Below are 17,138 nucleotides of genomic sequence, written 5' to 3'. Positions count from 1 at the left end.
AGTGGGTTGTGCGTTGGTGTTTGGATTAGCGGGTCACAGGTTCAAACCCCACTGCAGTCAGCATGTCGTTGTGTCCCTGGGCAAGACACTTCACCCCAAATTGCTCCTGTGGGGATTGCCCACAGTACTGAGTATGTAAGTCGCTTTGGATAAAAGCATCTAACAAGTGAAATGTAATGTAATGTAAATATGTTTCATATCATTGTTATTCATCTTGTAATAAGTTCATTATTACTTTACATAACATCCATTTCTGTAAATACTTTATAGGGAAAGCAGATGTATGTGTGTCCAGCACGCTTTACACTATACAACAAAGTGCAGGAGCAATCTCAGGAAGATAAAAGTGTTTGTGGATAATTCAAATAAACTAAATAAATGTATTTGGGACACATTTTCAGGTCGGAAACAAGCATGGGACACTGTGAAGCCCACACACACAGACAGAGAGGAAACTCCTCGTCAGCTGTTCCAGAAGGACTCCTGTCAGTGTGTGTGTGTGTGTGTGTGTGTGTGTGTGTGTGTGTGTGTGTGTGTGTGTGTGTGTGTGTGTGTGTGAACAGCTGCTGGGTGTCATTGTCTGGGTTCAGTGTGACAGTCAGCCAAAAGTCTCAAAGCAGAACCTGTGCATCTCAAAAGTCCTGCCCTCTAATTCCACTCTGCAGCGATAAAGAGTCATGAAGATCTGCATTAGGGCTGCACAACATATCGTTTCATCATCATCTACCACGCAATAAGTCACACATACAGGACGTGTCAAGTAAAGCAAATTAATAGTACTTTTTACGCCGCTTGATACAAACAGGACAACTTCATCAACTTATCAAACAACCAAAATAGGTCTTGCTACTCGTCAAGTTATCTGAGAATGAACGCAAGAGCAGGAAACTTTGGATATTTCAAATTTGGAGAATATTTTGAGCTCGACACAAAAGAGGAATTTTTATCATCATCATCATCTGGTTAAAATTCCTGTATTTTTTCATATTGCAACAACAGCTTTGGACTATTTCATGCAGCCATAACCTGCATCCACAGATCTGGACAGCAGTGAGAAGATGTTTAATGCAACGCAGGTCTAAACAGGAAACAAGCTCTCTGTCGCTGAGAGGCAGCTCGCAGAATAATCCAACAAGCAGCCAAATGAAGTTCAACCAGGAAGACCGTCTTTACTCTTCATTGACTATTTCCACGTTACTACTCTCTCTCCTCTCAATAAGTGATCGGGGGCGTCACTCCCCAGCTTAACCAATCACTTTGCTCTATTCTCACAAGCCTATCATAGTGCTCTGCTAAACCTTTTAAATCTGCTCTCCCCTCTGACAGTTGTCATTTCAGGTGACTCAACGCAACCCCCCTCCACCCCTTTTCACCTCCTGTCCCTCTGAATCCAGGGTCAAGCTAAGCCACTCCCCTTCAGACCGAACCCAACTATCCATTCACCACCACCAGGGTCAAGCTGAGCCACTCCTCTTCAGACCGAACCCAACTATCCATTCACCACCACCAGGGTCAAGCTGAGCCACTCCTCTTCAGACCGAACCCAACTATCCATTCACCACCACCAGGGTCAAGCTGAGCCACTCCTCTTCAGACCGAACCCAACCATCCATTCACCACCACCAGGGTCTAGACCCCCGGGGGTTTCATCGGATCGGTTCTCCCCTCCCGAATGACACTCCTGCACAACTGGGCCCAATCTCCAAAATCCCCATTACATTCATTTGTGTATCCCTGGCAATAAATATGTATTCTTACATCAAAACTCCTGATTGAACAACGAGAAGGTCAAAGGTCAATAATGACATATCCTGAGGACACATGCAGCAGATTCACAGAGAGAGAGAAGGCAGTGAAACTAAAGCCAGATCCAGTTTTAGGCTCTCTGCTTTCAGCCTCTCTGACAAACCCTGGCAGCCGTCATGCTGTCGGGGGGAGCAGCTCTCACCCTGGAGTTTCATGTGATTATACGTCAACAAAAAGTCACTCATTATCTTTAAAACCATCGTCACATAACCGTAAAAGGTGGAATCTAACAGCAAAAATAAATCATGAACACCAGAAAAACTTCCAGATTCCCAGAGCAAAGAGTTAAAGGGGCCTTAGTCTGCTATTTCAGGTGTATATCAGTATGTAGTGTCTCTACTTTAAAGAGTCCTCTCCTGCTGATGTTCAGGTGTATATCAGTATGTAGTGTCTCTACTTTAAAGAGTCCTCTCCTGATGTTCAGGTGTATATCAGTATGTAGTGTCTCTACTTTAAAGAGTCCTCTCCTGCTGATGTTCAGGTATATATCAGTATGTAGTGTCTCTACTTTAAAGAGTCCTCTCCTGCTGATGTTCAGGTATATATCAGTATGTAGTGTCTCTACTTTAAAGAGTCCTCTCCTGCTGATGTTCAGGTGTATATCAGTATGTAGTGTCTCTACTTTAAAGAGTTCTCTCCTGCTGATGTTCAGGTGTATATCAGTATGTTGTGGCTCTACTTTAAAGAGTCCTCTCCTGCTGATGTTCAGGTGTATATCAGTATGTAGTGTTTCTACTTTAAAGAGTCCTCTCCTGCTGATGTTCAGGTGTATATCAGTGTGTAGTGTCTCTACTTTAAAGAGTCCTCTCCTGCTGATGTTCAGGTGTATATCAGTATGTAGTGTCTCTACTTTAAAGAGTCCTCTCCTGCTGATGTTCAGGTGTATATCAGTATGTAGTGTCTCTACTTTAAAGAGTCCTCTCCTGCTGATGTTCAGGTGTATATCAGTATGTAGTGTCTCTACTTTAAAGAGTCCTCTCCTGCTGATGTTCAGGTGTATATCAGTATGTAGTGTCTCTACTTTAAAGAGTCCTCTCCTGATGATGTTCAGGTGTATATCAGTATTTAGTGTCTCTACTGGGACATGTCTCCATGCTATAATGTTCAAAAAGCTCTTTATTTTTCTCATACTGCCTGTTCTGCAGCACCTCTTTTCACCCTCTGTCTGAAACCAGAGCCCAGTCTGCTCTGATTGGTTAGCTGGCCGGCTCTGTTGTGATTGGTCAACCGCTTAGAGATGTCCCGCCCCTTAGCCTATAGCCTACATAGTGATATCACAATGTTACAGAAGTAAACAAAGGAGTTCAATGGAGGCGTTTTAGGGGTGGGGGGGGGCGGGGGGTTCGACTGTTGATGAAGTTGATGTTTTGTTGAAGTTTCCTCATCAAAACAGTCGAACCGTCTTTCTTTTCTTAAAAATGATGAACCAACATTATGTTAAAATGTTGTTTGAAGTAACAAGAATTTGTTTTAATAAAAAAATCTCAAATTAAGTTTTATTTCAATAAGAAACAAGTTGAGATATTTAGATTGATGTCACTGGTTTTAAAATCCTTTACTGTACTGCTGTAACCTGTCGCTATCATGTTGCCATGTAACATGCATGTTATTTTAATTAGCGTGTCCTGTAATGTGAGCCTCTGTCTGACATATGTTTAACGATTTTAACAACTTTTTCAAATATTTTAATTCATTTTAAGGGTGACTTGATTCCTCAATTGTTAACCAAACAAATAAATAAAAAACAATACATTCACAAATTAGTTTTTCCACAGTTGAATATATACAATCACTTAAGGAAGTTAAAACCATTTTGATATTGTAAAATCACCATAGTACTTTTAACTAATATCTGATAATGTCCATACCTCTCTACTGTATTACACATTACCCAATACTGTATTATACATCCTACTGCATATCAGTTTAATATCTCACTAATCATATATGTGTAAATATGCTTTGATTGTCAGATGCTTCTGTGCAATGACACAAATGTAATTTAAGCTCTGAAGAGTGTTTCTTACCCTGGAGATGGTGAGGGGCATGTTGAAGTCCTTGCCCCCCTGCAGTCTGAAGCCCCAGGGCCCGGGGCCGGGGAGCGTCACTGTGTAGCAGCTCATTCTTAAAAAGATCCTCCCAAAAATGTACGCTTAAACCTTTAAAATGTGTTCAAAACCCCACAGCTGCTGGAGAGACGGGAGGGCAGCGGGGAGCCTCTGAAATCAGAAACAAAAAAATGAAAAAACTGATTAAAATGAAAGAAGAAATGAAATGTAATAATAAATGACTTGAAATGCAACGAACCGAGACGGCGAGAGCGAGGAGACAGAAGAGGACTCGGCTGGAGCCAAAGTGACAGCCTAAGAATAACCACAGATACTGTAGCACTGTTGCATTGTGGGGGGGTGGAGGGGTGAGGCGGGGTGAGGTAGGGGTGTGAGTGTGTGTGTGTAGGGGGGGGGGGGGTTGGACTTATATGGTGTGAAAGGGGACACCCGGTATGCCAGACTCGCCGTGATTCACCGGGGCTAATATAGACCCAGCAGATTATTCTAGACTCACCCCCTCCCTCCCTCCTTCCCTCAACCCCTTGTACCCTCACCCCGTCGTACCCTCCCTCTCCTCCCCCACTCCCAGGGTCTCCCTCGGACCCAATCAGGGGCGATGCCAGGAAACGTCTCATTAACTCCGTGGTGATAAAAGATGAAACCTAAAGGCCAGCAGTGAAGTGTCTCCAGCAGCTGAAGGTCAGCAGCAGATGGTTCAGATCCTGCATCATAACGTCATATTTCACTGATGTAGTGCCCTGCAGCAAGGCAGCAAACCACTCTACAGGTGTGCATGGACTATTGGTTTATGTTTCACTTAGGAAACACAAGGAAGACCAGTTGTTTTTCTTTATGTATGTTGACATGGGTAATGCTGCTTATAACAAGTCCATCCATCCATCTTCTCCCACTTATCCGTGGTCGGGTCGCGGAGGTAGCAGTTCCAGCAGAGAGCCCCAAACGTCCCTTTCCCCACATCAACCAGCTCTGACTGGGGGGTCCCAAGGCGCTCCCAGGCCAGCGAAGAGATATAATCCCTCCACCTGGTCCTAGGTCTACCCCTCGGTCTCCTCTCATCCTTACTAGGTGCCCGAACCACCTCAACTGGCTCCTTTTGACGCGAAGGAGGAGCGGTTCAACTCTGAGTCCCTCCCGGATGACTGAACTTCTCACCTTATCCCTGAGGGAGACGCCAGACACCCTGCGGAGAAAACCCATCTCGCTTGTATCCGCGATCTCATTCTTTCGGTCATGACCCATCCTTCATGACCATACTGTAGGTGAGGGTAGGAACGAAAATGGCCCGGTAGACAGAGAGCTTTGCCTTCTGGCTCAGCTCTCTTTTCGTCACAACGGTGCGGTAAAGCGACTTAATAAGTGCCAAACCAAATGTTGACTATAAATGCAAAAAAAATGTATTGTCATTTTGATTATAATAGCAGTATAGATATAGCAATATCAACTTTGATTGTTTTTTTTATTATTATTTGTAAATGAATGGTGTTAAGACGCCAGGGACGAGAAACAAATATGGCAACAGGATAAATATATTTCAAATATAAAAATATGTTTGGATTGCATTTAGATTTAAGAATAATTCTTACCTTATAAAACTTTGCACGAACCCTGGATACTTTTCTTCACTTTGCTTCAGCAAGTAGTCAAATGATCAATGATGCAATGATCAAATTGAATCACTGTTTTGTGTTTATAACCTGACACAAATTACGATTTAGGCTCGTAATTAATCAATCAATCAATCAATCTCAAAATGTATTTCAGTTTGAAATGATCTACATTAAAGATAACTAGCTTAACGAGATACTCTGTTGCTTTAAAAAAGTCAGTTTTTCAAGAATATAACATCATTTTCCTGCAAGTTAAATCTTTAAAAAAGTCAAATGTTCTCAGGCTTTTCCTAAAACAGCTGCTCGATGTATTTTTTTACCAAACAGAGAGGAGGAAACAGAGCATCTGTTAGGGACTATTTTCAGCGGCAGATGAATCCACATTTGGTGCTGGAGTGAGTATTTCTGGCAGTAGGGAGGTGTGTGTGGGATTTAGTGAAAACAAAGTGTGTGTTCATGGGGACGAAGGGGCAGGGTTTGACTGTGAAGACTTTTCATTATCTTATTCTAAAATGGAGCAACTGTCATGAAATCTAATTAGCCCCAGAATAAATAAAGTATTAAAATACTGCTCGATATAAAACAAGAGCGGTTGTTTTAAAATAATAATTACAGTAACAGCAGCTTGTTTCTGTACGCCGAGGTAATGCTTTTATTTTTGACAGGTGCCAACAACAGGTGAGAATTCACACACACACACACACACACACACACACACACACACACACACACACACACACACACACACACACACACACACACACACACACACACACACACACACACACACACACACACACACACACACACACACACACACACACACACACACACACACACACACACACACACACACACACACACACACACACACACACACACACACACACACACACACACACACAACACACACACACACACACACACACACACACACACACACACACACACACACACACACACACACACACACAACACCACACACACACACACACCACACACACACCACACACACACACACACACCACACACACACACACACGTTCTGTGTTATATCATATATCATTGACCAACTACATTACCCACAACCCCTCTTTTTGTTGCAGTTGGACTCTACCTTTGTCTTATTGTGTTTTCTTTGGAGTAAACAGAACTTAGTTATAAATTGATAATTTATAATATTACAAATAATCATAACTGTTTATTAATCAACATAATGAAGCAATGTCCAAAATATAGTAATATATTTATTTTCACAATGTATTTCTATTCGTTTGTCAAACTTTTAAAATATTTGTTATCGTCACTCGCACCATAAAACCATGGTGAAATCAATCAAGGATTTTTTTTGTATTTGATTAGTGCCTTATTTTCAGTTTAACCTAAATTTATTAAATAAAAGTGCAGTCTCTTCGGAGGGCACTCTGCCCCTGAGCTGAGACTGACAGGCTGCTCTGGACTCAGCCTGTTATATCAGCTGCTAACTTTAGACGCTTTGTCACAGAGAGGAATCTGATGCAGAGCGTTCGCAGGGAACAACACACTCTCAAACAAGATTTAGTTTCAAATAATTTCACAAATGTATATTATGTGTAAATTCAGTATGTTAAGTTAAGTTAAATGTTTTTAATCTGGCTTAATTTACCTCCTGTTTGCTAGCTGCAATACTTAAGTACGAAACTTAAGTACAATTTTAATACTGCTCACTTTTTCTTTGTTGTCAAATACTAGTTTTTAAGAATATTTTCCTTAAAGTGGACCTATCATGCTATATTTGAATAATATATTGTAGGGCCATACCTATATAAAAAGGTATATTTATACGTTTTCTTTTTCAAAATACCAAACAGATCATGCATTTTAGCCATGCCTCATTTCGCTCCATTTTGCTCTCCTCCACCCTGTCTTTGCATGCGCTGCAGCTGACCACGCCCCCCTGCAAAGGAGGGGGCCGAGTTACGAGCGTTGTGTTACCATGCTGTTACCATGCCACGGCAACCTCTCATTCCCCTGATAGGTCAGCTCCGCCGTCCTGACGTCAGAGGAATGTTCAAATCTGGATCAGTCTGTATCAGATCCGTTGCAGCCCCTTTTTTAGAGATTTGGGTATGGAGGAAAATAGAGAGGGTTGTGTTTTCTGACACTTGGTGAGTTCCCTGGAACACCGGGGACACATATTCATGTATAAAAGACGTACAAAAGTGCATTTTGCATGATAGGTCCCCTTTAAATTATCTCAATTACTATTACTTTATTTGTGTTTTTTTATATTGAGACTTTACAAAAAAGACCACTTAATAAAATACAATGCATTATTATAATTGAACTCTACCCAATTGTTTATGAAGTTAAAATAAATAATAACAAAAATAAAACATATGTCATGCAAAATGCACTTTTTGATGTCTTTTATACAAAAATATGTGTCCCCGGTGTATCAGGGAACTCACGCAGCTTCAGAAAATAAAACCCTTTCTCTTTTCCTCCGTACCCACATCTTTTAAAAAAGGGGGTACAACGAGCGGATACAGATTTGCTGCCGATATGACGTAATTTCGGATGGTGGACCCACAGAGAGTTGCTATCAGAAACAATGCCTGATGTGTTTTGGACGTAATATGGTCGGTGTTTACATTAGCAAGCATCGCTAACACTCAGAGCTAACCTGTACTGGAGAGCACTTGTGTTTAAAAAGCAGAACATAAAAAAAGAAATCGGCTTGTGATAAACCCGCAAGAGAAAAAGCATTTGAGCTCCATACTGTTTCAGAAATAATCCTTGATGTGGTTTAGAACAGGATGGCGTTTTATCACAGCAGAATTTAACTTTATCTCCAATTCTGATCAGGCATTAGCTCCGCCTCCTCTTTTTATTTTTTCAAGCTAAGAACCCAAAATCAGCGTTTCTCTAAACAGGGCTGGAACAGAGGGATATGAGGGATGTCTGAAATGCATGATCTGTTTGTATTTTGAGAAAAACACATCACACATGTTTTTATATATTTTTATTAGGGCTGTCAAGTTAACGCGTTAATAACGCGTTAACGCAAAAAAAAATTAACGCCACTAATTATTTTAACGCGATTAACGCATGTGTATTTTTTGTCCTCGGCCGCCGTAGTTTCAGAGCGCATCGAGTGTAAAATACCATCTACAAGCTGATGCTGACAGCCCCGCTCCTGCTGCCCGCTTGTGGCAGACCACACTTCCACGCTCACCGGCAGGCCCGGACTGGCCATCGGGAGGACCGGGAGGGTGTGTGTATGTGTGGCGCGAGCGAAGCACAACTTACGTGTTGTTGTTAGCATCTGGTGCTAGCTAGCTGAGCTAACGGATATAAGGAGCTGTTTCAATGGAAAACAGAGGGAGCGACATTTTGCCGACAACTGCGCCGAAGCACTTGACTTTATGCAGGTAGCCAGACCAGCACACTCAGTGCGCGCAACACAGCTCATTACACACAGGCATATATGCCGTGAGCTGCACAGAGCTCCAACGATCACACACACACACACACACAACACACACACACCCACACAGCACACACACACACACACACACACACACACACACACACAACCACACACACCACACACACACGACACACACACACACCACACAACAACACAATCACACACCACACACACACACACACACACACACACACACACACACAACACACACAACACACACACACACACACACACACCACACACCACACACACACACACACACAACACACACAACACACACACACACACACTACACACACACACACACACACACACACACACTACACACACACACACACACCACACACACACACACACACACACACACAACACACACACACACCACACACACACCACACCACACACACACACAACACACCACACACACACACCACACACACACACCCACACACACACACACACACACACACACACACACACACACACACAGTATTGTATTATTGTATGAGAGAGGTTCCAGGTTGAATTGAGGCGAATATTTGTAATGTTCAGGTTGTTGTGTTTAATATTCATGAGAATATTTGTCATTGTTCAAATGATAATAAACAAACATATAAAGCATAGTTGTCCACTCATATGTTGATAAGAGTATTAAAAACTTGAAAAATATCCCTCTAAGGTACATTTAGAACAGATAAAAAATTTGCGATTAATTTGCGATTAATCGCGATTAACTATGGACAATCATGCGATTAATCGCGATTAAATATTTTAATCGACTGACAGCCCTAATTTTTATATATCCGAGACCCATAATATATGCCTAAAAATAGCACGATAGGTGACCTTTAATGTACAAAAAGAAGCTTCAGCCTTAATATTTATTTAAAAGAGTTTAAAAAAAAGCTCAGACAAGTAAACAAATTCGGAAAACATAAAATAGTGCAGAATTTTAAATAAGGGACAAAATATAACGTAAATTAAATATGAAATAAGGTAATAAAATGTGAAAGTATTATCAAAAGAATAAACTGAATGTATACAATAATATGAGAGGTGTGATGAAGTAAATCATTATATATTTATTTATACAGAAAACAGTAAGAAAAATGTATTTAAAAAGGTAAAGTGACAATATAATATAACAGGGTATATGCAGGAATCCTGAAGTCAAATGTAACACCTTTTAAGACCTTTTTTAAGACCCTTTCCATACATTTTAAGACCTCATCGCCACTTGGAGGTTTAACCGGTTACATTGGCGACACACTTTACCTCACATTTACTATATACAGTATTGATTGTCCTTCCTCCTTATCTTCCAACCATTTGGACGCAGACTTGCATTTCCCCATAACGATGTTGTTTAACAATCGGCGTAAACGGGCCTTTGCGCGCTATCAAGCAGTGAGCGTGCGATGTCCTGTTCAGATGACGTCAAATCCAACGGGATGCCATAAATAAACTACACAGAATCACACTACACACCTACGCAATGATTACATTCAGGCAGACTGTAGAATACAACCTCTTTGGACCATTTATATACTTATTGAAAACAAGCTACAACATGTAATACCTTGGAAAATGCCGTTTAATACTTTTTAATAGCCTTCATTTTCGCTAAATTGATTTATCAACTTTTAATACTTTTTAAGACCCCGCGGACACCCTGTATAAACTGTGTACTCATGATATGAAAACACTTTGATCATGAGACAGTAAGTAATAGACACATATATACTGTACAGCTCCTTATGACAACAATTTACTAATGTGCTCTATACTAAATCTAATTTTGATCCTTTGAAACCTAATTTTGTTGAACTCTGATTGGGACTAATATTAGATTAAAATGATAACTGTCGGTGCAACCCAATATTGTTTTCAGTTCATGACATTTGTAGATTTACATTTAAAGATCAGACTGAGTCAACTGGATGGCACGATGCGAGTTATTCACAGCCACATGAGGAGGGTGTTAGTGTGTGTGTTAGTGTGTGTGTGTGTGTGTCTTTGTATCTCTCTGCATTAACAACACATAACTGACCTCAGAGGATGAGGATGTGGATGTGTGAATAGTTTGTCATTTTAAACGGCTTCTTAATAGAGAGACTTGTTAAATTAAAGGTCAGTTCAGTCTCTCAGTGTGTGTGTGTGTGTGTGTGTGTGTATGTGTGTGTGTATGTGTGTGTGTGTGTATGTGTGTATGTGTTAGACAGACAATTTTACACGTTTCTGCTAAAACTTCCAATTCCAAAAACTAAATATAGAACGAGATGTAAATAACATTTTTGATTTGTATTGGAATTTTTTCCATACTTTATTGTACGTTTTTCTTTTACATACATGTATGTGTTATGATTTATTTTACCTGCTTTATTGTATTTATAATTGATTCAATATCTAAAACCATGTGTACATTATACACCACAACATCATATCTAATTTCTTGAAATGGAAAACCTGTTTCAGAAAAAAAGTGATTCTGATTCTAAGGTATAAAATCTGTCTTAAAACCGGATATGTTTTTTTTATACATTCTTATAATAATATTTGTTTTAGGAAAGTTCCTTATTATACATAAACTGGCCAAATGTTTCCTATTAACTGCTTCATTTTTTGTAATATAGCATTTTTAACACTGTACTAATCCTGAATCATCTAATTTTACAATGCTGGTCTCCCCTATATTTTGATAACTGCTTTTTGTAAGATTTTTGCAGAATGCAGGACTTTTACTTGCTGAGTATTTTTATTCTATGGTGTTAAAGTAATCCGAGTACTTCCTCCTCTTCCCTGGTCGTGCTCACCTTTGAATCCCAGGTGCAGACAGACACCGCCCACCTGCTGCTGCCTCCGCCCAGCAGCGCCGCTCCGTGCACAGAACTCAGCGCCCCCTGACAGCAAAAACAACCCGGTTTTAAATCACTTTTAAACCAACTTTAACCTCATTATTTCAGGCCTGAAAGCCGAGAAACTGCTGGAGCTGCAGCGGGGGAAAGTTGCCAGTGTTCCCCGGGTAGAGGGAGCTGAGAGCCGGCAAGGCGGTGCAGCTTGTTGCCGGTGCAGCAGATGAAGAAGGGATTAGAGAGTGTGTGCACAAACAGGTGGGGGACATTTTGAAAAAGGTGAGACACTTACCTGCCGGTGTTTGTCCTCCGTTAGCTCCGGGAAAAGTGATACACCGAGTGGGGGGGGACAGGCTGAGGTGATCCGGGGATCAGGTGCCCCGGCCGGGCAGAGAGCTGGATGGAGGCCGGGGGGAGGGGGGGTGTTAACAGTGGATCTTAATTACCGGGGTTTTTATTTAAAGAGGCAGGAGTGAGAAACAAAAATAAATCCAGATTTTCACTTAGAATTGTGAGATTGGAATTATAAATCATGGCATAGGCTAATTATTAATACTTTGTAATTATTATAAAACACAATTCACATTTGATACCTTTATAAGGGCAACACTCAAATGAAAACCCCTACGACGTCGTGGATTAATAAAGATTTTATTTTACCTCTTATTTTAATATGTGGAAAATATAAAATGTACTGTAGGTGGCGCAGTGAGTCTGATTTTTAAGGTAAAGCTCATCTCTCAGCTCATATAATTATCAAAAGCACTTATTAACAATTTTGCTTTTTGGACTTTTTAGTGCCATAAAAAAAGTATACATTTGTACAAAATAAAATAAGGATATAGTTTAAAACATATTTTTACAAAATAAAAGATTAGCTTTACGTTTTCAATTATACATATTCAATATGAAAATACAATTAATTTATCTCTATATTTAATAATGTCATCAATCTATTTTCATCCCACTTATTCTGGCTTCCTGTCCATTTTAGAGTTCATTTTAAGATTCTATTGTTTGTTTTTAAATCACTTAATGGGCTGGCCCCAGAGTACATCTCCGACCTCCTACAGGTGTACACCCCCTCAAGGGCTTTGAGATCGGCTGATCGGCTGGTAGTCCCAAAAACAAGGGAAAAGACCAGGGGAGACCGAGGGTGTTTCTCAATGTCGAGGAAGGCTGCTCCAGAGCCACTATTTCAAGGATGCTACGTCATCGAGTCCCGCCGAAGGACTGTTCCAATAGGCGCGTTCACACCGCAGTACTTTTCCCACTTTAGTTCCGATATAGTTCCGAAATGTCGCGTTCACACCAAAAAGAGCCGGAACTAAAATTAGTTCATGAGAACCTTTTTACCCCCTTTTCCGTCCCTGCTAGAGAACAGGGACTTTCGTGGGAGAAAAAGGTTCCTATGTCTGATTGGCTGGGCGGATTGCAAACCACGCCCCGTAGAACTCCCAAAAAGGTTTTGTGAAGCCGCCATTTCATTATCCTCGCATTAGCATTATTTGCATTAGCATTAGCCCAGCGCACAAACGCAGCGAGACTAATTTATGGCAACACAAAAGAAAACATGGGAGCGGTGGAGATGAGGAGGTGTCGGCGTTCTGGCGATTTACTCGGAAGGCTTCAGTAGAAGCTGCTGGGAGTCCCAGCAGCGTCTACTGAAGCCAGTCCCCAACTCCGGGGACTTCCGGCCGGGGACTTTGGGCGGCAGTATACGCCGTGAAGTTGTTTGCGGCCTGCCAGTAAACCCAAAGCAGAAGAAGAAGAAGTGACGGCAGCGGCTTCATTTGCCTAATCCTCCCTCAGGGACTTATTCCGGTGTCAACGCGATCTGTACTTAGTTCATCAGAACTAAAGAGTTCTGATGAACTAAGTTCTGATGAACCTTTGTGGGAAAAGTACTGCGGTGTGAAAGCGCCTATAGTCCAGGATGCTTGGAATTCTACCAAGCCCGGCGTCCTTCGTTGCGGGAAATTTCGAGGCTGCACATGTGTATCCTCCGCGTTCTTAAAATCCCCACAATGCTTTGCGCACGGACCAATTTCCAAAATCGTTGGCGGAAATCACGCTCCATTTAAGGTGGGGCCTCGCATATGACGCACACCTGTTAGCCTGTTCCACAATTCTTCGTTTTCCGAGGCTAGGAAGGATTCTTGCCTCGCTTCTGAAGGACCTGACTCGGAGGGACATGTCCTACCAAGGAAGCGTCCTCGACATTGAGAAACACCCCGAGCCTTCTCAGCGGTAGGTAGCCCCCAGGCTCTGGAACGACCTGCCCCCCCATGTCGCCCACTCTTGAAGCTTTTAAGTCCCGCTTAAAGACCCACCTCTTTTCCCTCGCTTACGAGTCAGTCTGAGCTATGCTGTACCTATTTGTATGCTTTTATTGTCTGTCCAAAGCCTTTACAGTATGTGCCTTTTATCTATTCGTGTAATATTATATTTTATTATAATGTTATGTTCGTTGTGAAGCACTTTGGTAAACCCTCTGTTTTTAAAATGTGCTATATAAATAAAGTGGATTGGATTATTTTCTTAAATATTGCTTTTCACATTGCATTATTCGAGTTATTATGATATGTATAAAATAATAGTGTAAAAGTTAGTTAGCTATTAAACAAGCCGTGAAATGTGAATGTATATTACTTGATACTGAATGTATATAGCTTTTATATGTATGTCGTGAATGTATTTCTGTATCTGCGGTCCACACATGAGTCATTCACAATTAATACAGTGAGTAATAGATATTTATTTATAAAAATAAATAAGAGCAACACTGAAGTAGACAAGAGTTACAAATCTACAATAAAACCCTCTTTCCTTTATCAAACATTCTTTCAAAACATAAACTTTAAAACACATATATATATATATATATACAACCCAGTCTCATGGAATTTCGTGTTATAGTCACGAAATTAATTTAATCTATTGATTAGTGTTCACCAACACGATTTTCCCCTTTTTTTTGTGTCACACAGAACGATTTTAAAAGCAATGTATTTCTATTGGTAGTATGTTTCGTGCCGGCACCACGTCTTTTTGTCCGGTCGGGTCTTGGAAGACCAGAAGCTGTGTGGTTCATAAAAACATTTTCTTACTCAATATCAAGCCACGATTATTGTTTTTATTTTAAATTGTATAATGTCGGACTTTTCTTGCCGTCCGCGAGGAAAATAAATCGCTCAGAGCCTCAGAATACTGAAATCTGTATTTTTTGTCATCTTTTTTTCCTTCTAATTAGTTATTATTTGGTGCAGGCACGAAACATACTACCAATATAAATACATTGCTTCTAAAATCGTTCTGTGTCAGAATACTGAAATCTGTATTTTTTGAAATCTTTTTTTTCTTCTAATTTGTTATTATTTACATTGCTTTTAAAATCGTTCTGTGTGACATGAAAAAAAAGGGAAAATCGTGTTGGTGAACACAAATCAATAGATTACTTTCGTGACTATAAGACGAAATGCCGTGAGTCTGGGTTGATATATAAAAAAAACACCTGCATTACCGTCTTTTCAACATTTACTCAATGCTGCTGCTGGTTTAATTGATGCGTTATGATGTTAGGTTGAATGATTTGTAATCTAGTAACACCGGTACAGTACAGGTTTGTGTTACTGCAGGCCTCATTACAAAAGGTTTAAACTGGGAGTAAATTAATCAACTATTTAAAACTCCAAATATAATGCAAAGCTGTCAAAACATCAGTGTTTTTGGGGCTAATCTTAGTAGCTAGCACTTAAGAGTCCGGTTAGCTTATAGTTAGGTTTAGCAGCTAAATCATTTAGGCTGATGGTAAAATTAAGCAGCTTAAAAAACGTGTTTTAATTTAGCTAAACATAATTTCACCTAGAAAAGAGTTTTGTTAAGGTTTCTTAAAAGACTGGTTTACCTCCTAAAACATTTTGATAAGGTTAGCTAGGAAGTTAGCTTACTTTCACTTGGCTAAAGGTTCAGTTCAACGGAGAAACAGATTTGGTTTTGTTTAGAAAATGGTTCGATTTAAAGCAGCTACATTTTCTTTATAAGGATTACTTTATACATTAAAAACATTTGTATTTGGTAACAGTCCAGTTTTACACCTACATCGTATTAATGGGTAAACAGTAGCTAGCCTCTTAGTTTAGCTGCTAGCCATATCTTCCTTTATCAGTTTAATAGTTAGCTAATTGTTCTGTTATACAGCCTAAACAGCTTGGTGAAGTTTAGATAATAGTAGAGCGGCTACATTATCTTAATAAGGGTTAGCTAACCGATTGAATAATTGAGAATATTAAACAGTTTGTTTATTTGTTTTATCCTGCTTGATTCTGGTTTGTTAACAATATAGTTTAACAGCACTTAAAACACATTAACGCTAGATAGCAACTTCATTTAGTGCACTAGCCAATACGTCATTTTGCAGTATAACAGTTTTGGCTTAACAGCTTTTAAAAGATTGTTTTAGTTTAACTATACGCAACATAAAATGACCTCAGGTTTGTTAAAGGTGGGGTAGGTAATTCACTTCAGAAACACTCTTTGTTATATTCCATGGAATGCTCTTAACATCCCGATAGCAATGAAAACATTAAATGCTTTGACAATAAATACATAAAAAAATGTCATCTGTGGAAGCCGTGGTGCTGTAAAAAGCACGACCAATCATCTGAGCCGGCCCGGCTAAAATAACTGGATGGCCTACCTGCCTGTCAGCCTTCCATCTGTGCACAAACTTATCTCGTGCCCTCATTGGTCATGTGCGCGTTCGTGTGTGTTGGAGGAGGGGCTCTGTAAGGAAGTCTGAAGGAAGAGGCAGATTTTTTCCGGTTGTGTACTTTCAAATTCTAGCGCACTCGAGCTGGTTTCTCCATTCTTACCTACCCTACCTTTAACTGGATTTTATGAAAACTGGAGCAGAAAACTTGTCATATATGCTGCGTTTTTTTTAAAGAAACATTCAAATATACTTTAGGGCAATGTACAAATTACTTCACACAGTCCAACAGGTCAGCTTATCAAGAGCTGCTTTACAATCAACAATAATTTCCCTTTAAACCCCCACAATAACATCAACATCATCACAATCACATTCCACTAAACTGCCTCGCAGCAAATTATACACTTTAAATATTCAATCAAAAAGAAGACAGAAAAATACATTTAAAACACAACAGATGGCAGGAAAACTTGAAATATCTTTTAAAAAGTGCGATTGCAGGACTTCACTGAGAGAAGGAAAAACACTTGATTTAATGCAGTCAGACAGTTTGGAAAAGTTAGCATCAAAACACTATCCAAGGTGTAAACTCATAGGAGTGCAGTACAGGGTAAA

The 17,138-nt window shown here is 40.1% G+C and overlaps 1 protein-coding gene across 1 annotated transcript in view; it reads right to left on the bottom strand.

Moving 5' to 3' along the window:
• Positions 1-12,220, bottom strand: part of LOC117487216 (LIM domain-binding protein 3-like) — a 51,303-nt gene extending 39,083 nt beyond the window's left edge. Inside the window, 3 exon segments of the mRNA XM_034135887.1 lie at positions 3,834-4,025; positions 11,771-11,857; positions 12,102-12,220. Coding sequence (XP_033991778.1) covers positions 3,834-3,929 — 96 coding nt within the window. The 5' untranslated portion in view covers positions 3,930-4,025; positions 11,771-11,857; positions 12,102-12,220.
• Between the last annotated feature and the right edge of the window lie 4,918 nt (positions 12,221-17,138).

This window comes from Trematomus bernacchii, unplaced genomic scaffold, assembly GCF_902827165.1.
Source record: "Trematomus bernacchii unplaced genomic scaffold, fTreBer1.1, whole genome shotgun sequence".
Classification (NCBI taxonomy): domain Eukaryota; kingdom Metazoa; phylum Chordata; class Actinopteri; order Perciformes; family Nototheniidae; genus Trematomus; species Trematomus bernacchii.
This window is presented reverse-complemented; position numbering and strand designations above follow the sequence as displayed.